This window comes from Mus musculus, chromosome 2 (genome assembly GCF_000001635.26).
Source record: "Mus musculus strain C57BL/6J chromosome 2, GRCm38.p6 C57BL/6J".
In the NCBI taxonomy this organism is placed as follows: domain Eukaryota; kingdom Metazoa; phylum Chordata; class Mammalia; order Rodentia; family Muridae; genus Mus; species Mus musculus.
Window position 1 is genome coordinate 24,924,583 of NC_000068.7, and position 23,085 is coordinate 24,947,667.

At 47.8% G+C, this 23,085-nt stretch overlaps 1 protein-coding gene across 12 annotated transcripts; it reads right to left on the bottom strand.

Annotated features, from left to right (window-relative positions):
• Positions 1 to 769: 769 nt before the first annotated feature.
• Positions 770 to 10,753, bottom strand: Arrdc1 (arrestin domain containing 1). Of its 12 annotated transcripts, none has more exons than XR_003952025.1 (8): positions 10,446 to 10,720; positions 3,147 to 3,257; positions 2,544 to 2,594; positions 2,296 to 2,450; positions 2,001 to 2,145; positions 1,690 to 1,866; positions 1,174 to 1,612; positions 770 to 1,094 (listed from the first exon to the last, which is right to left on the bottom strand). XR_003952025.1 is itself a non-coding variant. In XM_006497841.1 (8 exons), the coding sequence occupies exons 2-8, from the start codon at positions 3,238 to 3,240 to the stop codon at positions 1,038 to 1,040; spliced, it is 1,176 nt and encodes a 391-aa protein (XP_006497904.1). In that variant the 5' UTR covers positions 3,241 to 3,257; positions 10,716 to 10,753; the 3' UTR covers positions 770 to 1,037. The 12 variants fall into 12 exon arrangements, 9 of the variants coding, with proteins under 9 accessions (XP_006497904.1, XP_006497902.1, XP_006497901.1 ...); XM_006497841.1 differs by having other exon boundaries at positions 770 to 1,114; positions 1,963 to 2,145; positions 10,716 to 10,753; XM_006497839.2 differs by having other exon boundaries at positions 770 to 1,114; positions 1,690 to 1,863; positions 1,963 to 2,145.
• Between the last annotated feature and the right edge of the window lie 12,332 nt (positions 10,754 to 23,085).

Here is a 23,085-nt window from a genome sequence, read left to right on the forward strand (position 1 = left end):
TGTCCTGGAACTCACTCTGTAGACCAGGCTGGCCTCAAACTCAGAAATTTGCCTGCCTCTGCCTCTTGAGTGCTGGGATTAAAGACATGCGCCACCACACCTGTAGTCTTTCATTCTTATTCTGGGGCCCTAGATCATGGTCCCAAGGTCTTGTGTGTACAATGGTAAATAAGGAGAGGCACAATGTTCAGAGCTGACGGTGACCTCATGCCTAAGAGTAGAAGATTCTACTATGTGGGTTCCAAAGAATGCCGAGAACATCCTTAAGCATTCTTCGAAAAGAGGACAGGAGTGGGCAGCGCAGTACTATCCAGGTGGCATTCTCAGGGAATATAGAGGAGCCCAGAGGTGTACCAGTGAAGTGAGGAATAGGTTTGAAGTAGAGTTTGAGGTAGGACTGGGCAAGGCCAGGGGAAAAGCCTAAGGATGCATCCTACTGGATGTGGTAAGGGGAAGAGCTCTAAGGAAGAGGGGCTCTTTCAGAGGTGGGGGTCAAAGCCAGGCGTGGTGGCACATGTCTTTAATCCTAGCACTCGGGAGGCAGAGGCAGGTGGATTTCTGAGTTCGAGGCCAGCCTGGTCTACAAAGTGAGTTCCAGGACAGCCAGGGCTATACAGAGAAACCCTGTCTCAAAAAACAAAAAACAAAGAAAAAAGAGGTGGGGGTTCAAATGAGGAGCTTGCAGGGGTTCAGTCTTCAGGGTGGAGCTTGTACAGTGGGCCACCTTGAGGCTAGACTGTAGGGTGAGAAGGCCAGCCACTCGCCCAGCTCTACAAATAAAGCGCTTTATTTATACAGTCTCTCCAGGCCCAGATCTCTGCCGCCCTACCCCAACCTCTTAAGAGGAGGACTGAGTAATTCCAGAGGAGCCAGGAGTGGCTGGTCCACAAGGGGTCATCCCGACAGCTGCAGGTCCTGAGTAGCTGAGCCAGGTAGAGAGCAAAGGCACGAGGCCCTGGACATTCCATGCCAAGGCAAAGGCCAGAACCACCGAACAAGGTGGTATGGGTTAGCACACCAGGGTCAGCTTCCTGGGATCAGGCCAAGGTCTGTACCAGCAGCACCACAGCTCTGCTCATAGGACGGCGGGGCCTCTGTGGGGAGAAAGAAGGATCTACAAGGGGCTTAGGGCATCCTCATTTTCTCATCCCAGTCCCTGTCAGTTCCACTCACCATAGGGGTAGCCCCATGAACTGTACTCTGGAGGGAGGATCAAGGCGCTGGTGGTGGGTACTGGGCCCGCAGAGCCTTCTGCAAAGTAGGGGACAGTGGCACCTATAGAGATGCACAAGGGAGGGTGCAGAGAATGTCTAGCAGGGCTTCCAACCTGAACCCAGGGCTCAGTGGTGGTGACAGACACAGAACCCAAGGGAGCCGACAGTGGCTGCTGCTGAGAGTGGCTCTTGGTGGAGAGAGAAACTGGGTCTGAGAAGTGAGGGCCACTAGCCACTGCCTCAGCCTCTTCCTGGGGTGGTGCAGAGGGCACCACTAGGGATAGGGTCCCAGGAGAAGACTCTCGGCCTGGACAGGGACTCAGTGGAGTTTGGTTCACAGCAATATTGCCAACAAATAGTGGGAGAGTCACGGTGGCCTCAGGTGCCTTCATGGAGACCTGGAAAAATGTAGGTATTGAGGAGTCAGGCCAAGGCCACCTAGCCTCAGGCCACCCAGCCCTGGGCAACACCAAACCTGAAGGTAATAGTCGATATGGATAAGGCTGCAGCCAGGCAGGGCTGACTGGGGCAGGGCAGGCACCAGGATCTGTTCTTGCCACTGAGCACGCCTCCAGGCCTTGACACCTGTACCCTCCACCTCTGCAATGGTCCGCACATCATAGATCCAGCGCTTGGCCTTATAGGATACCTTCTGAGGAAAGACTTGACTGTGAGCTTGGGCAGGCCAGCACCCACCCCTTCTGTTTCATGGGAAAGGGACAGGCTCAGGAAGCCAGATGGCTCTGACCTGTAGCAAGCTGGCCACCACAGGGCTGGTGTCCTTGCCTGACTGGTTCTCAATGTCAGCCTGCAGCCGCAGCACCTGTCCCACCACATAGCCACGAAGGTCAGTGCTAGCTGTGAGAACCACATTGCCAGTCTTCACCAGCTTATAGGAGAACTTCTTGGTAGTGGAGGCCACATTGGGTTGCTTGAAGAGAAAAGGGGAAAGAGTTTATCAAACGAGCACAGACAAGACTCAGGCTGCTCTAGACAGCAGCAAGCAGCTTAAGACAGGGCTTGGTTGCCTGGTCCAAGAAGGTTGAAGGCAACCGAGGAAGCCTCTCTGTTCCATCCTTACCTCAATATCTGGGATGCTGTTCAGGTTCAAGGGGCTCAGGATGTAGAACACGAGGCTACATTTGTGATCCTTGGAAAAACGTGGAGTGTCGATGGACGCCCTCACCTGGTGTACAATCTTCCCAAAGGGTCCCTCAAAAGATGTGGGTGCTGTGGCTACAGAGATAATAGGGCTTGGCTGTCACCCAGCACCTCCCACCGTGGGTCTCACCATTTCAAGGCTGCTGTCCCCACAAGCTTTCCACTCACCAGGAAGCAGGAACTGAAAAGGGAAGTTGTGCTCTCCAGCCGGCAGACTTCCTACAGAGACAAAAAGGAGGTGGGAGCAAACCAGAGGAAATCCATAGCGGCCACAGTGCCAGACCAGAAGTAAACAGTGCAGCCCACCAGTCCACACTACCTGTCTCCAGCACTATAGCAGCATGACCATAGCAGGAGCTACAGGCTACGTACAAGGGCTTGTTTTAAACGAAAGTGTGGGGCTGGAAATGTAGTTAGTAGAGTGTTTGCTTAGCACACACAAAGATTTAGTTCAATTCCAAGGACTATGCAAACCACATATGGTAGCACACCCCTGGGAGGTGGAAGGAGGAAATCAGAACTTTAAGGGCATCCTCTGTTAAATAGCAAGTTCAAGGCCAGCCTGGCTGCATGAAACCTTGTCTCAAAAGTGAATAAATACAAATTTTAAAATAAAATAAAAAACAGGGATGACAGTCATAACTAAGCATCAGAGTCCACCCAGACCCAGAAAGTGGGAATCCAAGAGACGGTTGCAGGGAGGGGAAAGGACAGGCTGACCCCCTCCAGTCAAGGGCTGCCCCTGTGATCACTGCTGGCTCTCACACTCACCCTTGTCAGCCAGTGACAGGGAGCTGTTGAAGTAGCTCTCCTCCACCACCCATGCCCCATCGTTGGCCTTGGTGGAGACCCCACAGGAACCCATGCAGGTCACCCGGATAGCTGTAAGGGGAAGGGTGCCATAAGCTTATGCCAGCTGATGGCATGGCTCTTCCCTGTCCCCAGCACAGGATCTCATGTAGGTCTGAAAGTGCCCACAGGTCAAGCAGCCTCCATGGCCGAAGGCCAAGCAGCCGGGTCATCTTCCCAAGAGTACCTCCTGGCCATCCCCAGTCTTGGTGTTCTGCCAGGGCACCAGGCTGGTAAGGAAACTGATAGGCAGTGTTTCATCCTCCCTGCAGACACGGTGGGAAGCCTGTATTCTCCTAGATAATCCCTGAGTTACCCTCAAATTGGTTAAATCAGCCTCTAGCCAGACCTATAAAAACCCAGCCACCCTTTTTTCATGATGCAAATCAGTTTGGTCTGGAGATGCCCCTTCAGTCTCTTGAAAGCTAATGCCAGCCCTGTCCCTGCAGGAATGCAGTCAGACCTGTCTGAGTGAGTCAACAATCCAGCCCTGGAAGGCAAATCCTGATTTCCTTCCTGAACAGTAGTGCCTAGGAGGCTGAGGTTCTGCACCATGAGGTAGTTGGTCCTCCCCCATCTGTGGGAGTATCCCAGAGCAGGAACCACTAGAGACAAGAGCTCACTTTCCTGTTTAACAAATACAACCTGGCCCTACTGTGCTCAGGTAGCTGCAGCTGAGTGAGAGAGCACAGCTAAAACTGGTCACAGGCGAGGCAGCTCAAGCAAGATATAGGTGGGAGCCAAGAGCGGCACCCTGAAGTAACACCCTGCTTCCTGCAGAGTTGGGTCATGGTTTCAGCCCTCTTCCCAGACTTACTTGACAGGGTCACAGGAGGGGAGGATTATTCAAACTCTTCATCTTTGTGACAAAGCCGCTAAGCAAGAACAAAGAAATCCAACCACCTAGAAGTTGATCGCACCTGCCTCACGGATAGTCTCCCTCTATTATGGTCCGGGCATCCTGTTGGTCACCCCATAAACTTTATCCTCTAAATCTTTGGCTCATTCTCAAACCCACACAGCTCTCCACAGGTGCACTCTGATATGTTTTGTAAAGTGTGGCAGTATGGTACCGATTGGAGAAGGTGCCTCAGCGGGCCCATACTGAGGCACCCCTCCCCCTGAGGTACCTGCCATGGGATGGGTCTAGTATAGAATAGGGGTTGAGAAGGGAGTAGAGGCAGAGAAGTGGAGGGGGAGGGAGGGAGGGAGGGAGAGGGAGAGAAAGGGGGAGAGAGAGAGAGGGGGGGGACACCAGCTGTAAACAGGTGGAAGAGGAAGGGAGAAAGGGGTCAGAGAGAGAAGAGAGGCCAAACAGTCCTTTTTATAGCAAGCCAGGCCTACCTGGCTGTTGCTAGGTAACTGTTGGGTGGAGCCTAGAGCAAATGCTAACTTGCAAACACACTCCCTCACCTGATGGCTGCCAATGCCTGTTCCTACTCTTGAGACTTCCTGCATTCCTGCTGTGCTACTCTATGTCCTTGGAAGTGCCAATGTCTGTCTGTCACCCTCCATTTCAGCCCAACCTCACAACTCTAACCTCCAACCTGGTTTGAAATACACACACGCCTGCCATGACCTCTGACGACAAATCCTCAAGTTGTCTCACCCTGGAATCTGAACACTAGTGGCACCTATAGGCCAGGAAATAGTTCTTGAGATGACAGGGTAAGCAGAGGTTCAAAGATCTGCTAGAGGGTTCAAGATGCTTCACAATGGAAACATGTCCAAAAGGCTGATCGGCCCCACATTAGATACAAAAAAAGTCTGGGGGTCTCAGTTTAGGCCAGATGCTGCCATAGTGCTATGAGGGTGCCTACAGTGAATGGCACAGTGCTATTCAAATTCTTCATTCTCAATGTAGGAGCAATAGCAAACTGGTTGCTTTCGCTGTTTAGTTCAGGGGCGGTTTGTTATTTGAATGACCTTTTGTAGCACTAGACAACTGGAACCAATACCCAGCCACACTAGAAATCAGGGGAAACCCAGGTGACGTACATGTTTACTACTCAGAATGACAACCGATAAGTGCTTTGATCGGTGTTGGGGAGGGAGATGGAGAAGTCACACAGTGACACAAGGCCAGCTTCTTCTGTTTGCACCTGTACATGCCAGGACACCTATCAGGTCTCCAGTCCTACACTGCTTCATCAGGAGTCTCTCACAGCACTGCTCAGAATAACAATCAAGCACCCAGTCTGGACCTTCTACAGTTCAGGAAAAGAAGTATGAGACCACCAGATTCCAGGAAAACAAGCCGCATCCAAACTGGAAGTAGGGGGATCGCCCTCTGATCTTCCCAATGCCAGGCATTTCCCATACTACATGGCTTTTAGGAACACCCTGCCAGTGTGGCCATCCTCCAGCCCCTGAGCTGAACACATCCTGTGTCACTTACTCTCTAGTGAGAAATGACTGTGGAAAAGGGCTTGCAAACACCAAGTGTTCTGCTTCCCCCAAGAAAACATTTGGGGCTTCTCCTTTGCCTCAGTAGTGTCACAATCCAAGTGTAAAAATTTCTCCAGAAAATTCCTCCAAGAACCATGTACACTGGCCAAGGACAATGCCAGCAGCCAAGTATGTACCTTCTCAAATCACTGGAGCAGGAAAAACAATGTACTACTACATAAGCTACATAAATCGTGGAAATGAGGGAGTTCTGAGCATACTAGATGGGCTCTCTGCTGCTGCTGCTGGCCACTAGACATGGCTCTTTTTAAATAATGTTATGCTGCTTCTCAGTACTATCTCCACTGTCCTACCTCTCCACTCTCATGCAAAGGTATCTGGGAAGCAACCACGGCCCTCTCAGGCTCATACCCTGCAGCATAGCCAGGAAAGCAGGCTAAGTGTATTCTACCAAATCCTCCACTACAGAGCACCACGATACAGCCTACAGAACAACCTATACCTAAAGGTGCCATCTAAGTATAAAAAACGTTTCCTAACAGTGTTCCTAACTATAATAAAAGGCAGTCACCACTCACTGAATTGACTAGGGACCACCGAACTAGCAGGTGTTCACCACTAGAGACTGGAGGCTGCTTTTTTTTTCCTTTTTTTTTTTTTTCTATTTTGTTTTGTTTTGTTTTGTTTTTGAGACAGGGTTTCTCTGTGTAGCACTAGCTATTCTGGAACTCACTCTGTACACCAGGCTGGCCTTGAACTCACAGAGATCCACCTGCCTCTATTCCCCAAAGTGCTGGGAAGGCGTGCTCCATCTCGTAGCAGCTCTGCTTTGCTTTTCTTTTCTTTTCTTTTCTTTTTCTTTTTTTATTTTCTTTGTCTTTAAGGTTTTTTGTTGTTGTTGTTGTTTTTGGTTTTTCTCCCCCCCCCCCTTTTCTTTTTCTTTTGGTTTTTCGAGATAGGGTTTCTCTGTGTAGCCGTGGCTGTCCTGGAACTCACTCTGTAGACCAGGCTGGCCTCGAACTCAGAAATCCACCTGCCTTTGCCTCCCGGGTGCTGGGATTAAAGGCATGCACCACCACGCCCGGCTCTAGCTCTGGTTTTCTAAAGAAAATCATGGTGTGTGTTTTGTTCCACAGAGATGTCTGGCACTTTCTTCCCTCATGGATGCTTCTACCTTCCAGCAGTTCCTTACCATGCACCATGATAATGAAGACATTTCCATTCTTCTTCTGGTTCCAAAGATCTTGAACCTGACCATCCCCACCAGCTAACACACCCTGTCATTAAATCTGTGCTTGTTTTGCTTCCAATTGTACCATAAACCAACAAGGGTTGCTACCTCTGGGGTCCTGTGAAACCACAGCTATTCTATGAAAAACAGAGCCAAACTGGAGAGAGCTTAGGAGTATTTTTGGGGTTGTTTTTAAAGATTATTTGTTGTATGTACATGAGTACACTGTAGCTGTCTTCAAACACCAGAAGAGGGCATCAGATCCATTACAAATGGTTGTGAGCCACCATGTATTTGCTGGGAATTGAACTCGGGACCTCTGGAAGGGCAGACAGTGCCCTTAACCACTGAGCCATCTTCCCAGCCCTGAGAGCTTGGGAGTTAAGTGCACTTGTTCCTCTTGCAGAAAACCCAAATTCCATTCCCAGAACCCAGAACCACCTTTAACTCCAGGTCAAGAGTGTTTGATGCCCTCTTCTGTACTCTAGGGCACATAAGCAAGTAGTGTACAGACACATATGCAGACAAAACATATACACACATAAAATAAAATGAATAAGTCTAAAAAAGAAAAACAGAGCTGGAGAGATGGCTTGGTGGTTAAGAACACTGAGTGCTCTTCCAGAGGTCCTAACTTCAATTCCCAGCAATCACATGGTGGCTCACAACCATCTGTAATGGGATCTGATGCCCTCTTCTGGTGTGTCTGAAGACAGCTCCAAGGTACTCACATACATAAAATAAGGAGACCGAGGATTGGAGGTGCATCCATGCATCGACACTCAGAAGCCTGTGTCAGGATTGCAAGTTTGAGATCAGTCTGGGTAGCATAGAAAGATGCTGTGTAAGCCGGGCAGTGGTGGCACACACCTTTAATCCCAGCACTTGGGAGGCAGAAGCAGGCAGATTTCTGAGCCTGGTCTACAGAATGAGTTCCAGGACAGCCAGAGCTACACAGAGAAACCCTGTCTCGAACCCCCCCCAACCCCTGCAAAAAAAAAAAAAAAAAACAACCCACCCCACCCCCAAAAAAGAAGTACCTTTAGCTGGGCGTAGTGACACACGCCTTTAATCCCAGCACTCGGGAGGCAGAGGCAGGTGGATTTCTGAGTTCGAGGCCAGCCTGGTCTACAAAGTGAGCTCCAGGACAGCCAGAGCTATACAGAGAAACACTGTCTCAAAATAAAAAAGAAAGAAAGAAAGAAAGAAAGAAAGAAAGAAAGAAAGAAAGAAAGAAAGAAAGGAAGGAAGGAAGGGCGGGCGGGCCAAAGTAGTGGTGGTGTATGCCTTTAATCCCAGCACTCGGGAGGCAGAGGCAGGCAGATTTCTGAGTTCAAGACCAGCCTGATCTACAGAATGAGTTCTAGGACAGCCAGAGCTACACAGAGAAACCCTGTCTCAAAAAAAAAAAAAAAAAAAACAAAAAACCAAAAACCGGGCTGGAGAGATGGCTCAGTGGTTAAGAGCACTGATTGCTCTTCCAGAGGTCCTGAGTTCAAATCCCAGCAACCACATGGTGGCTCACAACCATCTGTAATGAGATCTGATGCCCTCTTCTGGTGTGTCTAAAGACAGCTAAGGTGTACTCATATATAATAAATAAATAAATCTTTAAAAAAAAAACCCACAAACAAACAAACAAAAAAGAAAGAAAAGAAGAGGGCTGGGAGTTTAGCTCAGTAGTACACTTATTGAGCATGCTCTAAGTTAAATTCCCAGAACCAAGAGTTAGAAGAAGAAAAGCAAGCAGAAAGCATCTATCCAGAATTGGGGTATGGAGAGCCATAAGGAAAATACAGTAGGCCCTACTGCTGTCCTGGGGCAGCTGCAATCCATAGCACCTCTGAGGCGGCTAGTATCCTCTCAGATGGGACTGAACCATTGTCAGTCCTTAGACAAGTACCCCATGACCAAAACTGAAAATCCTAAGGTAGTGAAGGGGTGGGGAGGTGGGGCTCTTCTACTGGGTCTAGCAGAAGTGCAGCAAGTATCCTTTGAATGAAAGAAAATATAAGAACCATGGTTATCTCCATCCCAAGCAGGACTGAGGGAATTTCCAGAGTGGCCTCTACACATACAATCTCAACTGCCAGCAATATAAATCCACCTTCCAGCCCCAGCCCATGATCCTGGGCACTTTCTGCAGTTGGGACCATCATGGGGGCTCTCTTGGCCCCTATCAGGTCAGCTGTCCATTTACTCTCTAACTGCTACAAGCCAGAAGATATCCTTACACTGTATTTGGCAATAGCCTAACCTGTTCACCCCATGTCTTGTCAGGAGAAAATAACAGAAAAGAAAAACTGCATGGCTAGTTCTAAATAGGACCTCTCTCTGTTGTATCACTCAAGCTCACGAGCCTGTGGCCTGTACCATGTTCCCCTCAGCCAATGTACACTTCTTGTACCTTTCTTAGATCCAGGAGGAGCTGACCTATCATGCTGTATGCCTCTACAAAATCAACAGCAGCTTTCACCCAGACTACATACTCTAAATAAAGATAGGTAATGCGATCATGACCAGAAGCCTCGACAAGATCAGGGCTTGACAGGCACATACAATCCAGATTCCTTCTCGACCTGGACAACAAACACCAAGTCCAGGTCCAGGCAGCTGTTCATCTGAGGCCTAGAATGGCTGAGGAGAATAGCTCTCCGTCCTCAGCAGACACCATTAGTGTGTGTGGACAACTGTGGTTTGGCCATGCAGCCACGCAGTTCTCAAAGAAGACAAAAATAAAAGAGCACCAAGCAAAGACATCCATATAATCTTGCAATCGGTGCCAGGTAGAGGCCACAACAGTGCCCACCTGGTCCCAGGGAGTTCAGTCATCAAATCCCACACAGGGCCCTCTATTCGTGGATCCAGCACCAACGAGGCTGCACCTGAGAGTGCCCTGGCAATAGCAAAGCAGCAACCTGATCCCCATCAGCCCTACAGTCTCAGATCTATGCATCAGCAGAGGACTCAGCTCAGCTCCCACAAGGCCTTAGGAAAGGAGCGCGAGGGGATTGCCCGGTGGAACAGGGCCCCTTGCCAGCAATTACAATCTTTAAGCTGAAAGCAAGAAGGTACCCTGTGGATCCTGGTGGGAACCTGCCCACTTGGACCAGAACTGTCTTTGAAGAAGGTCCTGCATAGGAGTCTGGAGACAAGGAAATGAGAGGTCCTAGAGCACATTAGGTTCCAGGTGGGGGCCCAGCAGGTGCACAGTGCAGCGGACCTTGGACAACTGAACAAGGGAAGACTGAAGGCCCGCATGCTTCTACTGCCAGGGTTGCCTGGGCATAGTGAATGAACAAGCACTTAGGCCCTTGCACAGACTCTGGCCTCTTAGGCGGAGAGCACAGGATGGGGCAGATGCGGAAGAACTGGGCCACCGAGCTGCCCGCCCCGCCCTGCCCTCCGTGAGCCTCCCAGAACTGCCTGTTCCTGGTGCCCGCGGTTCCGTCGTAACCCGGGGCTTCCTGGAGACTAAGAACCCAGTCGCAGAGCCCACTGACCGCACAGTTCCCGAGAGCCCCGCCCCACCGCAGGTAAGAACGCGTCTACCCACTTCCCGGAGGGGACCCCGCGCCCACCTCGGAAGGGCAGTGGCGCTCCCAGGCGCAAGTGCACGGTCCCAGCCAGCGGCTCCCCAGGACCGTAGACGACGCGGCCCTGACTCAGGCGGATCTCGAAGAGCTGCACCCTCCCCATACCGCGGTCTCCCGCGCCGCGGTCTGACGCCTGCTAGAGTAGTGGCTTCGAGGCCCGCCCCTCTTCCCCTCCCCGACAGAGGACACGCCCAGGCCGCAGGACCCGCCTGGACCGGAATACTAGCTGCTGCCCCCCCACCCCCCAAGACCCACCTCATCCCAAAGACCCGCCCCTTTCTGATCCAAGGCCGGCCTTCTCCAGGGCTGGTCTTCGACCAGAGGACACGCCCACGGATGAGGACACGCCTCCACGAGGACACGCCCATTTTTCTAGCTTTGCCTCCCTGAGCACGAGCACAAGCACCTGTTCACAACAGGCCAGTCCTGCCTGCTCCTGCCATAGCCTGAGGGGCCGCCCAGATCAGTGGGGTGGGCTATGAAGTGTGCGGCCACTACGCTTTAGTCTAAGACCCTCACGGAATCCTTGAGACCTCTGGTGCTCAGGGGTTAGGACTGTTCACGTGTAAGCGAAAGCGGGTCCCCGGAGACCCATGTTCAACGCTAGGTGGCCACGAGAGGTGCTCGGCACTCAGGCGGTGTGGATCCCCAGCTATGGCCCGCAGCCATCGTGCTTTGTGCACTGCGACCTCCACCAAGCTTCCTGAGGTGTGGTACGCAGTAGTGGTCCAGAACACCGGTGAACAGCCGGTAGGGGAAGCTCAGGGCAGAAACGAGAGATCCCTGCAAAACTTGGGAGGTGGAGCGAGGAGGCGCGGATAGAGGAGGGACTAAATCTGAATCACATTTTTCCTCAAAACAGGGTGGATCCCTGGAACGCGCTCTGTTGACCAGACTGGCCTCGAACTCAAAGAGCTCTGCCCTACCATCTAAGTGCTGGGATAATTGCTTGTATCACGGCTACCGGCCTGAATCACATTTTTGGGGGGGAGGGGGGTTTGAGACTGGGTTTCTCTGTGTAGCCCTGACTATCCTGAAACTCACACTGTAGATCAGGCTGTCCTCGAACTCAGAAATCCACCTGTCTCTGCCTCCCAAGTGCTGGGACTAAAGGCATATGCCACCACTGCCCGGCTGAATCACATTTTTAAAAAGGTCTTGCAGTCGGGGGCAGAGGCAGGCGGATTTCTGAGTTCGAAGCCAGCCTGGTCTATAAAGTGAGTTCCAGGACAGCCAGGGCTATACAGAGAAACCCTGTCTCGAAACACACACACACAAGGTTTTGGTAAGCCGGGCATGGTGACACACGACTTTAATCCCAGCACTCGGGAGGCAGAGGCAGGCAGATTTCTGAGTTCGAGGCCAACCTGGTCTACAAAGTGAGTGCCAGGACAGCCAGGGCTATACAGAGAAACCCTGTCTTGAAAAACCAAAAAAAAGGTCTTGGTGTTGGTTGTTAACTGGAAGAAAGGTCTTAAATTCTTAAGTTCACAACTTATTGTTCCATATTACTATAGTGTGAAAGCCAATTTAAGCAATCCTGGTTTTTCCCGTTTGGTACTTATATTAAATAAACTATATGAGATATTCAGCACTATTACAAGATGGTCATGGTGGAAGGGGTGTGGCTCAGTGGTACAGCACTCGCCTAGCTCAAGCAAGGCTCTGGTCCCCTAAACTATAAGCATGCATATAGCACTTTGTATTAGATAATAGTTACCCATTGTAAATTGATGTGACTGTCCTGAGGCCTTTTTTTTTGTTTTGGTTTTTGTTTTTATGAGACAGGGTTTCTCTGTGTAGCCCTGGCTGTCCTGGCACTCACTCTGTAGACCAGGCTGGCCTCGAACTCAGAAATTCCCCTGCCTCTGCCTCCCAAGTGCTGGGATTAAAGGCATGCGCCACCACTGCCCGGCCCTGAGGCCATTTTTAACATGGGATCTCAACTTACCAATATTTTCTACTTGTCACTTTGTGACTAAGCCTTCAGAAATCAATGGGAATCTATCCCCATGAAAGCAGAGCAACAACGGTAGGGTCATTTTGTGCTTGTCTGGGACAGAGATGCCTCAGAGGCTCTGTTTACTGGTTAAACATGGAGGAAATAAAGTGGACTGGTAGTTACCAGAACAGTTAGCAAAGAGTTCCTCAATGAAAGATACAAATCATTTTGGGGTAGAAGCCATGACATGCAAAACCTGGGTGCCCCAGATAGCCCATGCATTTAGGGGAGTCAAAGGGCTAAAACAAAAAGTAACCCAACCCGTGTGCAAATAACTGAAGTCTGGGCGAGGTGGTGGAGATATGATCCAGAACTTAATCTGATTCTCGTCAACGAAAGGAGAGGGCTAGGTGTGATGGGCTGGGTGTGGTGGTACCCATTAGGTTTCAAACCCAGGTGTCGTGTCTACTTAACATATTAAGGTGGACCTTGCCGCCAGGTTCTCCCAGCATCCCCCAGTCCCTACCTTTTACAGGGTCCTCCTGGCTGGCATTCCCCAGGATCCCTACCCTGAACTTCTCCAGCTCAGGGGCTGGGCTGCCTTTCCCCAGCCATATTGGTTACCCAACTCTCTTTTGGGCCTCCTGGCTGCTGCACCTGGTTCCTCGATCCTCACATGTCTCAGAGTCATATCCACTCTGGATTCTCCCGGATATCTCTGTCTCCCCCCCCCCTTTTTTGTTTTTGTTTGTTTGTTTGTTTTTTGTTTTTCCAGACAGGGTTTCTCTGAATAGGCCTGGCTGTCCTGGAACTAACTCTGTAGACCAGGCTGGCTTCGAACTCAGAAATCCACCTGCCTCTGCCTCCCGAGTGCTGGGATTAAAGGCATGTGCCACCATGCCCGGCTCTGTCTCTGTAATAAACTTTCTCCACCATACCCAGGCACAGTCACATCCGTACCTTTCATTTTTCATTTATCTGGTGCCAAAACCTGGGACCAATCATGTTCCTTTTCTTTTTGTTTCTGTTTTTCATTCATCTGGTGTCAAAGCTAGAGAATGACATAAATGATATGCTACCCCAACAAACCGGCCACTCTGAACCAAGCTGCTGATCCGAATCTCCTAAGGTATAAACGGATCATACCACTCCTCTACCTTGTCTATGGTTAGTTTTAGGTCTGCCAAGGCTGCTAGTGAGGTCCCATCTCAAAGAAAGAATGGAAGGAAAGAGGAAAGAAGAGGGCATCCTGGGGGCTGGAGAGATGGCTTAGCAGTTAAGAGTACTGCCTGCTCTTCCGAAGGTCCTGAGTTCAAATTCCAGCAACCACATGGTGGCTCACAACCATCTGTAATGAGATCTGACACCCTCTTCTGGTGCATCTGAAGACAGCAACATTGTGTACTTAGATATAATAATAAATAAATCTTTAAAAAGAAGGAGAAGGAGAAGGAGAAGGAGAAGGAGAAGGAGAAGGAGAAGAAGAAGAAGAAAGAAGAAGGCATCCTGAGCTCCGATACTGGCCTCCTTGGAATTCTTGTATTTCAAGAAGAGCTTCTATTAGCCCCAGTACTGCAGTACCTGCACAATTAGGCAAACTGAAAGCCTTCAAAATAAGCATTTGGAGAAATTAGTTGGAATGAGTAGGAGAATGAGCAGCCCCAGGGTGACAAACTGACAAAGATATTAAAGTGTTTCAGTAAAGAGACTGATATGGTTTGAAGACCGCTGAGTTAGAACAGGACAGACCTGAGTGGACTTTATTCTAGGCCTCCCAAGCACTTATAACTATTATTCTGATCCTAGTCAATCCATGTCCTTCTGGGATCCATTTCAGCACAACTGCCTGTGTCCAGTCTGTTTTCTGCTCCCATCAGGAGCCTTTCAAATTTTGATGTTGCATTTATTCAATGGCTATAACAGCTGTAACCCTGGACCTCTGCTCAGGACAGGTCCTGGTTGCCATTGGCAACTCCCTGCTTTAATTTTCATGATTTGGAAATACTCATCCACCATTTCTCATGCTCCCTCTGCTAGGTCCTGGCTAGTCTCCTTTTCCTGGTGATTCTGTCCCTAACTCTCCATCATTCTGTGAGATTTCACTATCTGTGAGGCACTCTGACTTCAGCTGAGAGGTTTCCTCTGATCCCCAGACATTTGTGTTCTAGTTTGGTACCCATGGTTCCTAAGAGGCACTGCAAAGACTTGTCAAGAGCAAGGAAGACGGGGCTGGTGAGCTGGCTCAGTGGTTAGGAGCTCTGACTGATCTTCTAAAGGTCCTATGTTCAAATCCCGGCAATCACATGGTGGCTCACAACCATCATATTGTAACGAAATCTGATGCTGTCTTCTGGAGTGCCTGAAGACACACTACAGTGTACTTACATATAATAAATAAATATTTTTAGAAAAAGAGTGAGGAAGAGTATGACCTTTATTGTTTTCCACATAGACGAGAAAAAAAAAATCTGAGCAGGAGAGGCAATGGACACTTAAAACTCCATGGCTGGCCAGGCAGTGGTGGCCACGCCTTTAATCCCAGCACTTGGGAGGCAGAGGCAGGCAGATTTCTGTGTTCGAGGCCAGCCTGGTCTACAGAGTGAGTTCTAGGACTGCACAGAGAAACCCTGTCTCAAAAACCAAACCAAACAAACAAAAAAGACTCCATGGCTGTGCTCCTTAATCTTGACCGTCAACCTGGCTAGATCTAGAATCAACTAAACTGGCAAACTGTTAGGCACTCCTCTAAGGGCTTTCCTAAATTAGATTTGAAGTGGGAAGACTCAACTTAAACGTGAGTGGCATCTTCTGGAAACAGCCCAGGTAAAAGGAGATGAGGCTCTTTTGCTTGTTTACCTCCACTCTCACAGGAAGTGCATCTGTCATCGCTGTATCACATCAGTGACACACTAAGGCAGCCGCTTTCCAAGACTCATCTTCAGCACCCGACTGGGACTGCTCAGACATCCAGCATTTTGGACTGAGCAAATTATTGCATTTTGGCCTCTCCAGTGTGAGACAGCCATTGTGGGACTACCCAGATTATATTGTATAAACCAATCTAAACCTACACACACATCTTTTTTGGGGGAGAGGGGATAAGTCTTACTACGTAGCCCTCCCTGTCTGGCCTGGAACTTCCTATACAAAACAGAACTGCTACTGCCTGCCAAGTGCTGAGATTAAAGGCATGTGCACCACACACACTTCCATACCTTTCCTGGCTGTCCTGGAACTCACTTTGTAGACCAGGCTGGCCTTGAACTCGAAATCCACCTGCCTGCCTCCCGAGTGCTGGTATTAAAGACGTGTGCCACCACCGCCTGGCTTCTTTCAACATTTTGTTTTTTTAAGACTTTATTTATTTGGGCTGGAGAGATGGCTCAGTGGTTAAGAGCACTGACTGCTCATCTTTAAAAAAAAAAGATTTTATTTATTTATATTATATATATGTCAGTACACTGTTGCTGTCTTCAGACACACCAAAGGAGGGCATCAGATCCCATTACAGATGGTGGTGAGCCACTATGTGGTTACTGGGATTTGAACTCAGGAGCTCTGGAAAGGTAGTCAGTGCTCTTAACAATTGAATATGTCTAGTAGCCTATGTATGTGTTTCTATGTAAGGTATAGGTGGTGTTCATGAAGACCGGGTGTTGGATTCTTTAGAGCTGAAATTACAAACCATTGTGAGTTGCCATGTAGATACTAAGAACTGACTCCAGGACCTCTGAAAAAGGAACAAGTGTTCCTAACCACTGAGCCAGCTCTCTGCCCACCTTCCCTTTTTAAATGTAAGATTTTATTTAAAAAAGAAAAAAAACAAAACAAAACAATAAACCGGGTGTGGTGGCGCATGCCTTTAATCCCAGCACTCAGGAGGCAGAGGCAGGCAGATTTCTGAGTTCGAGGTCAATCTGGTCTACAGAGTGAGTTCCAGGACAGCCAAGGCTATACAGAGAAACCCTGTCTCGAAAAAGCAACCTCCAAACTTAGTGACTTTGAATAACTAGCTAATGATTTTGAAATCTAGGTCAACCCAGCCGGTCAGTTCTACTGTTGGGTGGTTAAGTTGTTTCAAATTATCACTATCATTGGGTCTGGAGGGATGGCTCAGTGGTTTAGAGTACTGGCTGCTCTTCCAGAGTTCCTGAGTTCAATTCCCAGCACCCGCATGGTGGCTCACAACCACTACAAGATCTGATGTCTCATAGGATCTGATATCTTCTTCTGGTGTGCAGATGTAACACCTATATACATAAAATGTATAAATAAGTAAAAAGTTAAAGATCAACTCTCTCCCAGCCTCCTGTATTTGCCATGCCTCATATTGATTCTATGACTACTTTCAGGAAATTAATGTGACTCATGTCAGGTGTGGTGGAGCACACCTTTTTTTTTTTTTTTTTGGTTTTTTCGAGACAGGGTTTCTCTGTGTAGCCCCGGCTGTCCTGAAACTTAACTCTGTAGACCAGGCTGGCCTTGAACTCAGAAATCCCCCTCCCCCTGCCTCCCAAGTGCTGGGATTAAAGGTGTGCGTGCGTCACCACGCCCAGCGAGCACACCTTTAATCCCAGCAGTTTCTGAGGTTAAGTTCAGTCTCATCCAAGACAGCCAGAGCTACACAGAATACACACACACACACACACACACACACACACACACACACACACACACACACATGCACACATGCACGCACGCGCGCGCGCACGCACACACACACACATACACACACAGTGTGGGAGGACTAGAAAATTTGGAATGTAATAAACACAGCCTAGCAATAATCATCTGTATTATGAGACCAATGTTCCATGTAGAACCCCAAGTTAGCCACGAAGATGTAACCAGAACTTAGCACAACTGGAAGTACCATTCAAGCCATAAAACTCAGCACATGGACAGTATCACCTGTCAAAATAAAAACAAAGACCTAATCCATCAGAGTCCATAGTCCTGGGAAAATTTCTAAATGGCTTTGCCTTTGACTTCTCTAGTTCTGCTTCTGGCTAATTGTTCTTGTTAACTCAATTATGTCAGCCCAGAATATTTTTTTTTTGTGCATAAAAGCTCATCCTGAGGAAGACTCAGTGCTACACTGGGATCCTGAATACTCAGTGTATTCAGTCTGAGCAGCCTTCTCTAGTGAGTACCCAACATCAAAATAATAAATAAATAAATAGCCACAAAGGAGACATCTGACCCATTCTTAGCAAATACCAGCCAGTATATAATAGCCTCCTGTCTGAGACTAACCGGGTTTTCCAGCTACACAATAAATTGTCATGGCTTGGCACGTGACAACAAATGCTAAGACACCAAGTTACCGTATCTCTGTGCTCATCTGGGTCTATTTGTGGCTCGTGTCTGAGCATTCTCAAGACCTCTGTATTGGGTAATTAGAGAGTTTTATCTTGTAGCTTAGGGTTTATCAAGCTTAACCTGGCACTAGCATGGCATCCTGTTTGCTGCAGTCCTGTGGAAAGTCACCAGATTTAATGCAAGGGGATAGAGTCTACATCTTTTCTTTTTCATCTGGGGAGGCTGAGGATATTGGTTTTAGGCCACTCTAGGCTACAGAACAAAACCCTGACTCAAAAAAGAGCAAAAAAAATGAGAAAGATGACTCAGTGCTTCAAAGAATTTGCTACTCTTACAAAGGACCCAAAGTTGTTTCCTAGCACCCATGTTAGGAGGCACACAGCTAGCTGCAGGGAATTAGACACCCTCTTCTGTCCCCCACATACATAGTTAAAAATAAAATCCTTTTTTAATCCTTTAATCCTAACACTCCAAGGGGAGGGGAGCAGAGGCAGGCAGGTCTCTCTTAATTTAAAGCCTGCCTTGAATATACAGTGAGTTCCAGGAAAGCCAAGGCTACATAGTGAGCACTGTCTCAAACTCTTCCCCCACAAAAGACCCCCTAATGACCTACTTTCTACAACAAGTCCCACCTCCAAGTACCTCTCAAAATTTTCATCAAGCCGGGGCGGTGGTGGTGAATGCCTTTAATCCCAGTACTTGGGAGGCAGAGGCAGGCAGATTTCTGAGTTTGAGGCCAGCCTGGTCTACACAGTGAGTGCCAGGACAGCCAGAGCTACACAGAGAAACCCTGTCTCGGAAAATTTTTTCATCAAATTGAGAATTTACCAATTAGTTTTTATTTATTTATTTATTTATTTATTTACTTTTTTATTATATGTGTGTACACTGTAGCTGTCTTGAGACACTCCAGAGGAGGACATCAGATTTTTCTTATGGATGGTTGTGAGCCACCATGTGGTTGCTGGGATTTGAACTCAGGACCTTTGGAAGAACAGTCGGTGCTCTTAACCACTGAGCCATCTCTCCAGCCCCTACCAATTGTTTAACTCATTGATAAAACTATGATTCAATCACTTGCCAACAATTCTACTCACCAATGGAACACCAAGTCTTTTTTACATTTGAATCTTTTGACACTGTTAGCAAAAGTAGGAATAAACCAGACACAAATGCTGTCATTTGCAAACACCTAAGGAGTTTTGGCTGGCTGGCTTGCTTGCTTGCTTTCTTTCTTTCTTTCTTTCTTTCTTTCTTTCTTTCTTCCTTTTTTTATTTACTTATTTGTTTGTTTGTTTATTTATTTATGTGAGTACACTGTAGCTGTACAGATGGTTGTGAGCCTTCATGTGGTTGTTGGGAATTGTCAGCCCTGCTCGCTGAGTTCTTGCTTGCTCAGGCCAAAAGATTTATTTATTATTATACATAAGTACACTGTAGCTGACTTCAGGTGCACCAGAAGAGGGCGTGAGGTCTTATTTTCATTACCAGTGGTTGTGAACTACCATGTAGTTGCTGGGATTTGAACTCAGGACCCTCAGAAAAAGCAGTCAGTGTTCTTACCCACTGAGCCATCTTGCCAGCCCTGAGTTTTGGTTTTCATTTAGAGAGCCCCTACTTAGTGGAAGCCAAGATTCTTTCCTTTTCTCTTTATCATTTTAATTGTGTGTGCATCTATCTGTGTGTTCTATATGTTGAATGCAAGTGCCTACAGAGGCATGTCTTCTGCCACGGAAGCCATGATTTTTTTTTTTTTTTTGGTTTTTCAAGACAGGGTTTCTCTGTATAGCCCAGGCTGTCCTGGAACTCACTTTGTAGACTAGGCTGGCCTCGAACTTAGAAATCTGCCTGCCTCTGCCTCCCAAATGCTGGGATTAAAGAGCGTGCGCCACCACCGCCTGGCAGCCATGATTTTTTTTGTTTTGTTTTTTTCGCTGGTCAAGACAAGGTTTCTCTGCATTGCAGTGCTTGAATGTCCTTGAACTCACTCTCACTCTGTAGACCAGGCTGACATTTACACACACACACACACACACACACACACACACACACACACACACACAATAAACCTGAGGTTGGAGACATGGCTTAGCAGTTAAGAGCACTGGCTGCTCTTCCAGAGGACCCAAATTGGATTCAGAACACCTACTTGGTGGCTAGTAAGTCTATAACTCATTCCAGTCCCAAGGGATCTGATGCCCTCTTCTGGCCTTTGTAGGCAGCAAGAGACATACATGCAGGCAAAACACCCATACACATAAAATAATTTTTAAGGCGGGGTGTGGTGGCCCATGCCTTTAATCCCAGCACTTGGGAGGCAGAGGCAGGCGGATTTCTGAGTTCTAGGCCAGCCTGGTCTACAGAGTGAGTTCCAGGAAAGCCAGGGCTACACAGAGAAACCCTGTCTCGAAAAATCAAAAAAAAAAAAAATTTTTTTAAACACACACACACACTTTTTTTTTTCTTGAGAGTGTCTATTAATGTAGCCCTGGCTGTTCCTGTACCTCTTACTATATAGATCAGACTTAGTCTTGAGTTAACAGATCCACCTACCTTTGTCCCCCAAATGTTGGGATTAAAGGCAATTAAAGCTCAGCTACAAAAACGATTTAATTTTTTACATTTTAATTTACTTGTTTTTATACCTACCTACCTGTACCTATCAAGACATGGTCTGTTGTGTTTATAAAAAGATAGATAAAGAGAAAGGGAATATGTTTGGTGGATGTGTAGTCAGGTGTGGGGGAAGGGGGTGCCTCCGAGGGCCCATTCTGAGGCATCCCTTCCCCCCCGAGGGACCAGCCACATGACGGTATAGTATAGAATAGAGTTTATTCAGGGCATGGGGAGGGGAGTTGAGAGGGGAGTAGAGACAGAGGAAGGCAGAGAGAAAGAGAGAGAGAGTAGAGGAGTAGAGAAGTAGCGGCAGGCCATGAGCATGTGGGAAGAGAGGGGAGGGGAATGGGGAAAGAAAGGGGAAGGGACAAGGACAAAGCAGGAGCAAGAAGGGAAGAGCAAGAGAGAGCAGAAGGAGGTGAGCATTTTTTATAGTGAGTCAGGAATACCTGGCCATTTCCAGGTAACTGTAGGGTGGAGCTTAGACAAAATGCTAACATGGTCTGTCTATAGAACTTGCTGTGTAGATGAGGGTGGCTTTGAACTCACAGAGATCCTCCACCTCCTTTACCTGTATTAAAGGCATGTACCACCACACCTGGCTTATTTATTTATTTTTAAAGATTTTATTTATTTTATATATATGACAAGTACACTGCAGCTGTCTTCAGACACACCAGAAGAGGGTATCAGATCCCATTACAGATGGTTGTGAGCCACCATGTGGTTGCTGGGAATTGAACTCAGGACCTCTGGAGAAGCAGTCAGTGCTTTTTTGTTTTTTTGTTTTGTTTTGTTTTGTTTTGGTTTGGTTTTTTGAGACAGGGTTTCTCTGTGTAGTCCTGGCTGTCCTGGAACTCATTCTGTAGACCAGGCTGGCCTCGAACTCAGAAATCCGCCTGCCTCTGCCTCCCAAGTGCTGGGATTAAAGGTGTGGGCCACCACTGCCAGGCCTCAGTCAGTGCTCTTAACCACTGAGCCATCTCTCCAGCCGCAGGCTTATTTATTATTGGGAGAAGCATATGCATGCCCCAGCACTGTTGAAGAAGTCAGAGGATAACCTTCTGGAGTCAAAGAATCAGTTCTTCCCTTCTACCGTTTTAAGTCTCAGGGATCAAACTCGGGTCACAAGGTTTGGCAGCGAGCCCTTTTACCCACGGAGCCTTCTCCTCAACCATCCTTCCATAGGCATGTGATTTTTTGTTTTGTATGGTGTGTGCCTTTATCCATTGAACCATCTTGCTAGCCTCATTCCCAGTGAACAAACATATTTCTCTCCTATTTTATAGTATCTCATGACCATCTTCTTCCTAGCTATGTCTATGTCCCTCAAATCTCAGAAGAGCTGTTTCTCATTGTCTCCAATTCTCTCTCCTTTTTTTTTTTTTTTTTTTCCCTTTCTGAGACAGGGTTTCTCTGTGTAGCTCTGGCTGTCCTGGAACTCACTTTGTAGACCAGGCTGGCCTCGAACTCAGAAATCCGCCTGCCTCTGCCTCCCAAGTGCTGGGATTAAAGGCGTGCGCCACCACTGCCCAGCTCCAACCCCTCTCTTCTTGTTTAAAAGGTATCTCATTGTATAGCCCAGATTAGTTTAGAACTTGCTTCAGATCCCATACAATTTACCACAGTTTAGATGGTTTTGAACCTTCCTACTCCTGCCTCAACGTTTCAGATTTCCAGTATGTGCTTCTGCCCTAACTTTCTATTCCTTCTTAACACACTGACACTTACTCCTCAACCCAAACTGAACATTGGAAGGTAGCCAGTAATCCCAGGATGCTAAGTCTATGTTCACTGCCTGTTGTTACCATTCTTGGTCTGCCAGGAACAGTCCTTTTCTGGCTTCTTGGTCACTGCCCGCTCTCTCTGGGTGTCCTTCCTAGCTGACGTCTTAGTTCTCCTTGCTGAGTTGTGCTCTTTCCAGTTCTTTTCACCCTCGATATAAGCATGCCCAAGGTTCATCCTAGTTCTCTTATCATTTTGTCCACAGTGGGCTTACCCAGTTTTAAGCTTCACTGTGTTTTCAATGTTTCGGGTCCTCCAAAACTCATGTTAAGAAGCATTCAGGAGGCAGAACAGGTGGATCTCTGTGAATCTGAAGCCAGCCTGGTTTACAGAATGAGTTATAAGACAGCCAGCGCTACACACAAAGAGATGGCTCAAGGGTCGAGAACACTTGCTGTTCCTGCAGAGGACCTGAGCACCCACATGACAGTTCATAACCATCTGTGACTCCAATTCCAGGGCATCCAATAGTTTCCTCAGGCCTCTTTGGGGCACTGCATGCATATATATGTGTATGTCTGTGTATATATATTCCTATTCATTCACAAAAATAAATAAGTTAAAATTTCATAATATAAAATATAGTAAAATAATTTAAAATAGAAAGCTAGTGCCAGGATCCAGCAGGTAAATATGCCTGCTGTCAAGTCTGATGACCTGAGCTCAACTTCTGAAAATCAAGATGGCAGACAGAACTGAACATCCACAGTTATCTGACTGCAACATGTGCATGCACACACACGCAAGGACAGTCACACACACAGACACACACACATGAATAACTAATAAAAAAATGAAAAGAACTTGAGTATGTTGGTACACATGATAAATCTCCCAGCATTTAGGACAGAAGACTATTTTGAGATGGCTCAATGGTTAAGAGTGCTTGCTGCCAAACTTGACAATCGAAGATTGATCACCAGAACTCTCATCAGAGGAGGACCAACGCCCAAACGTTGT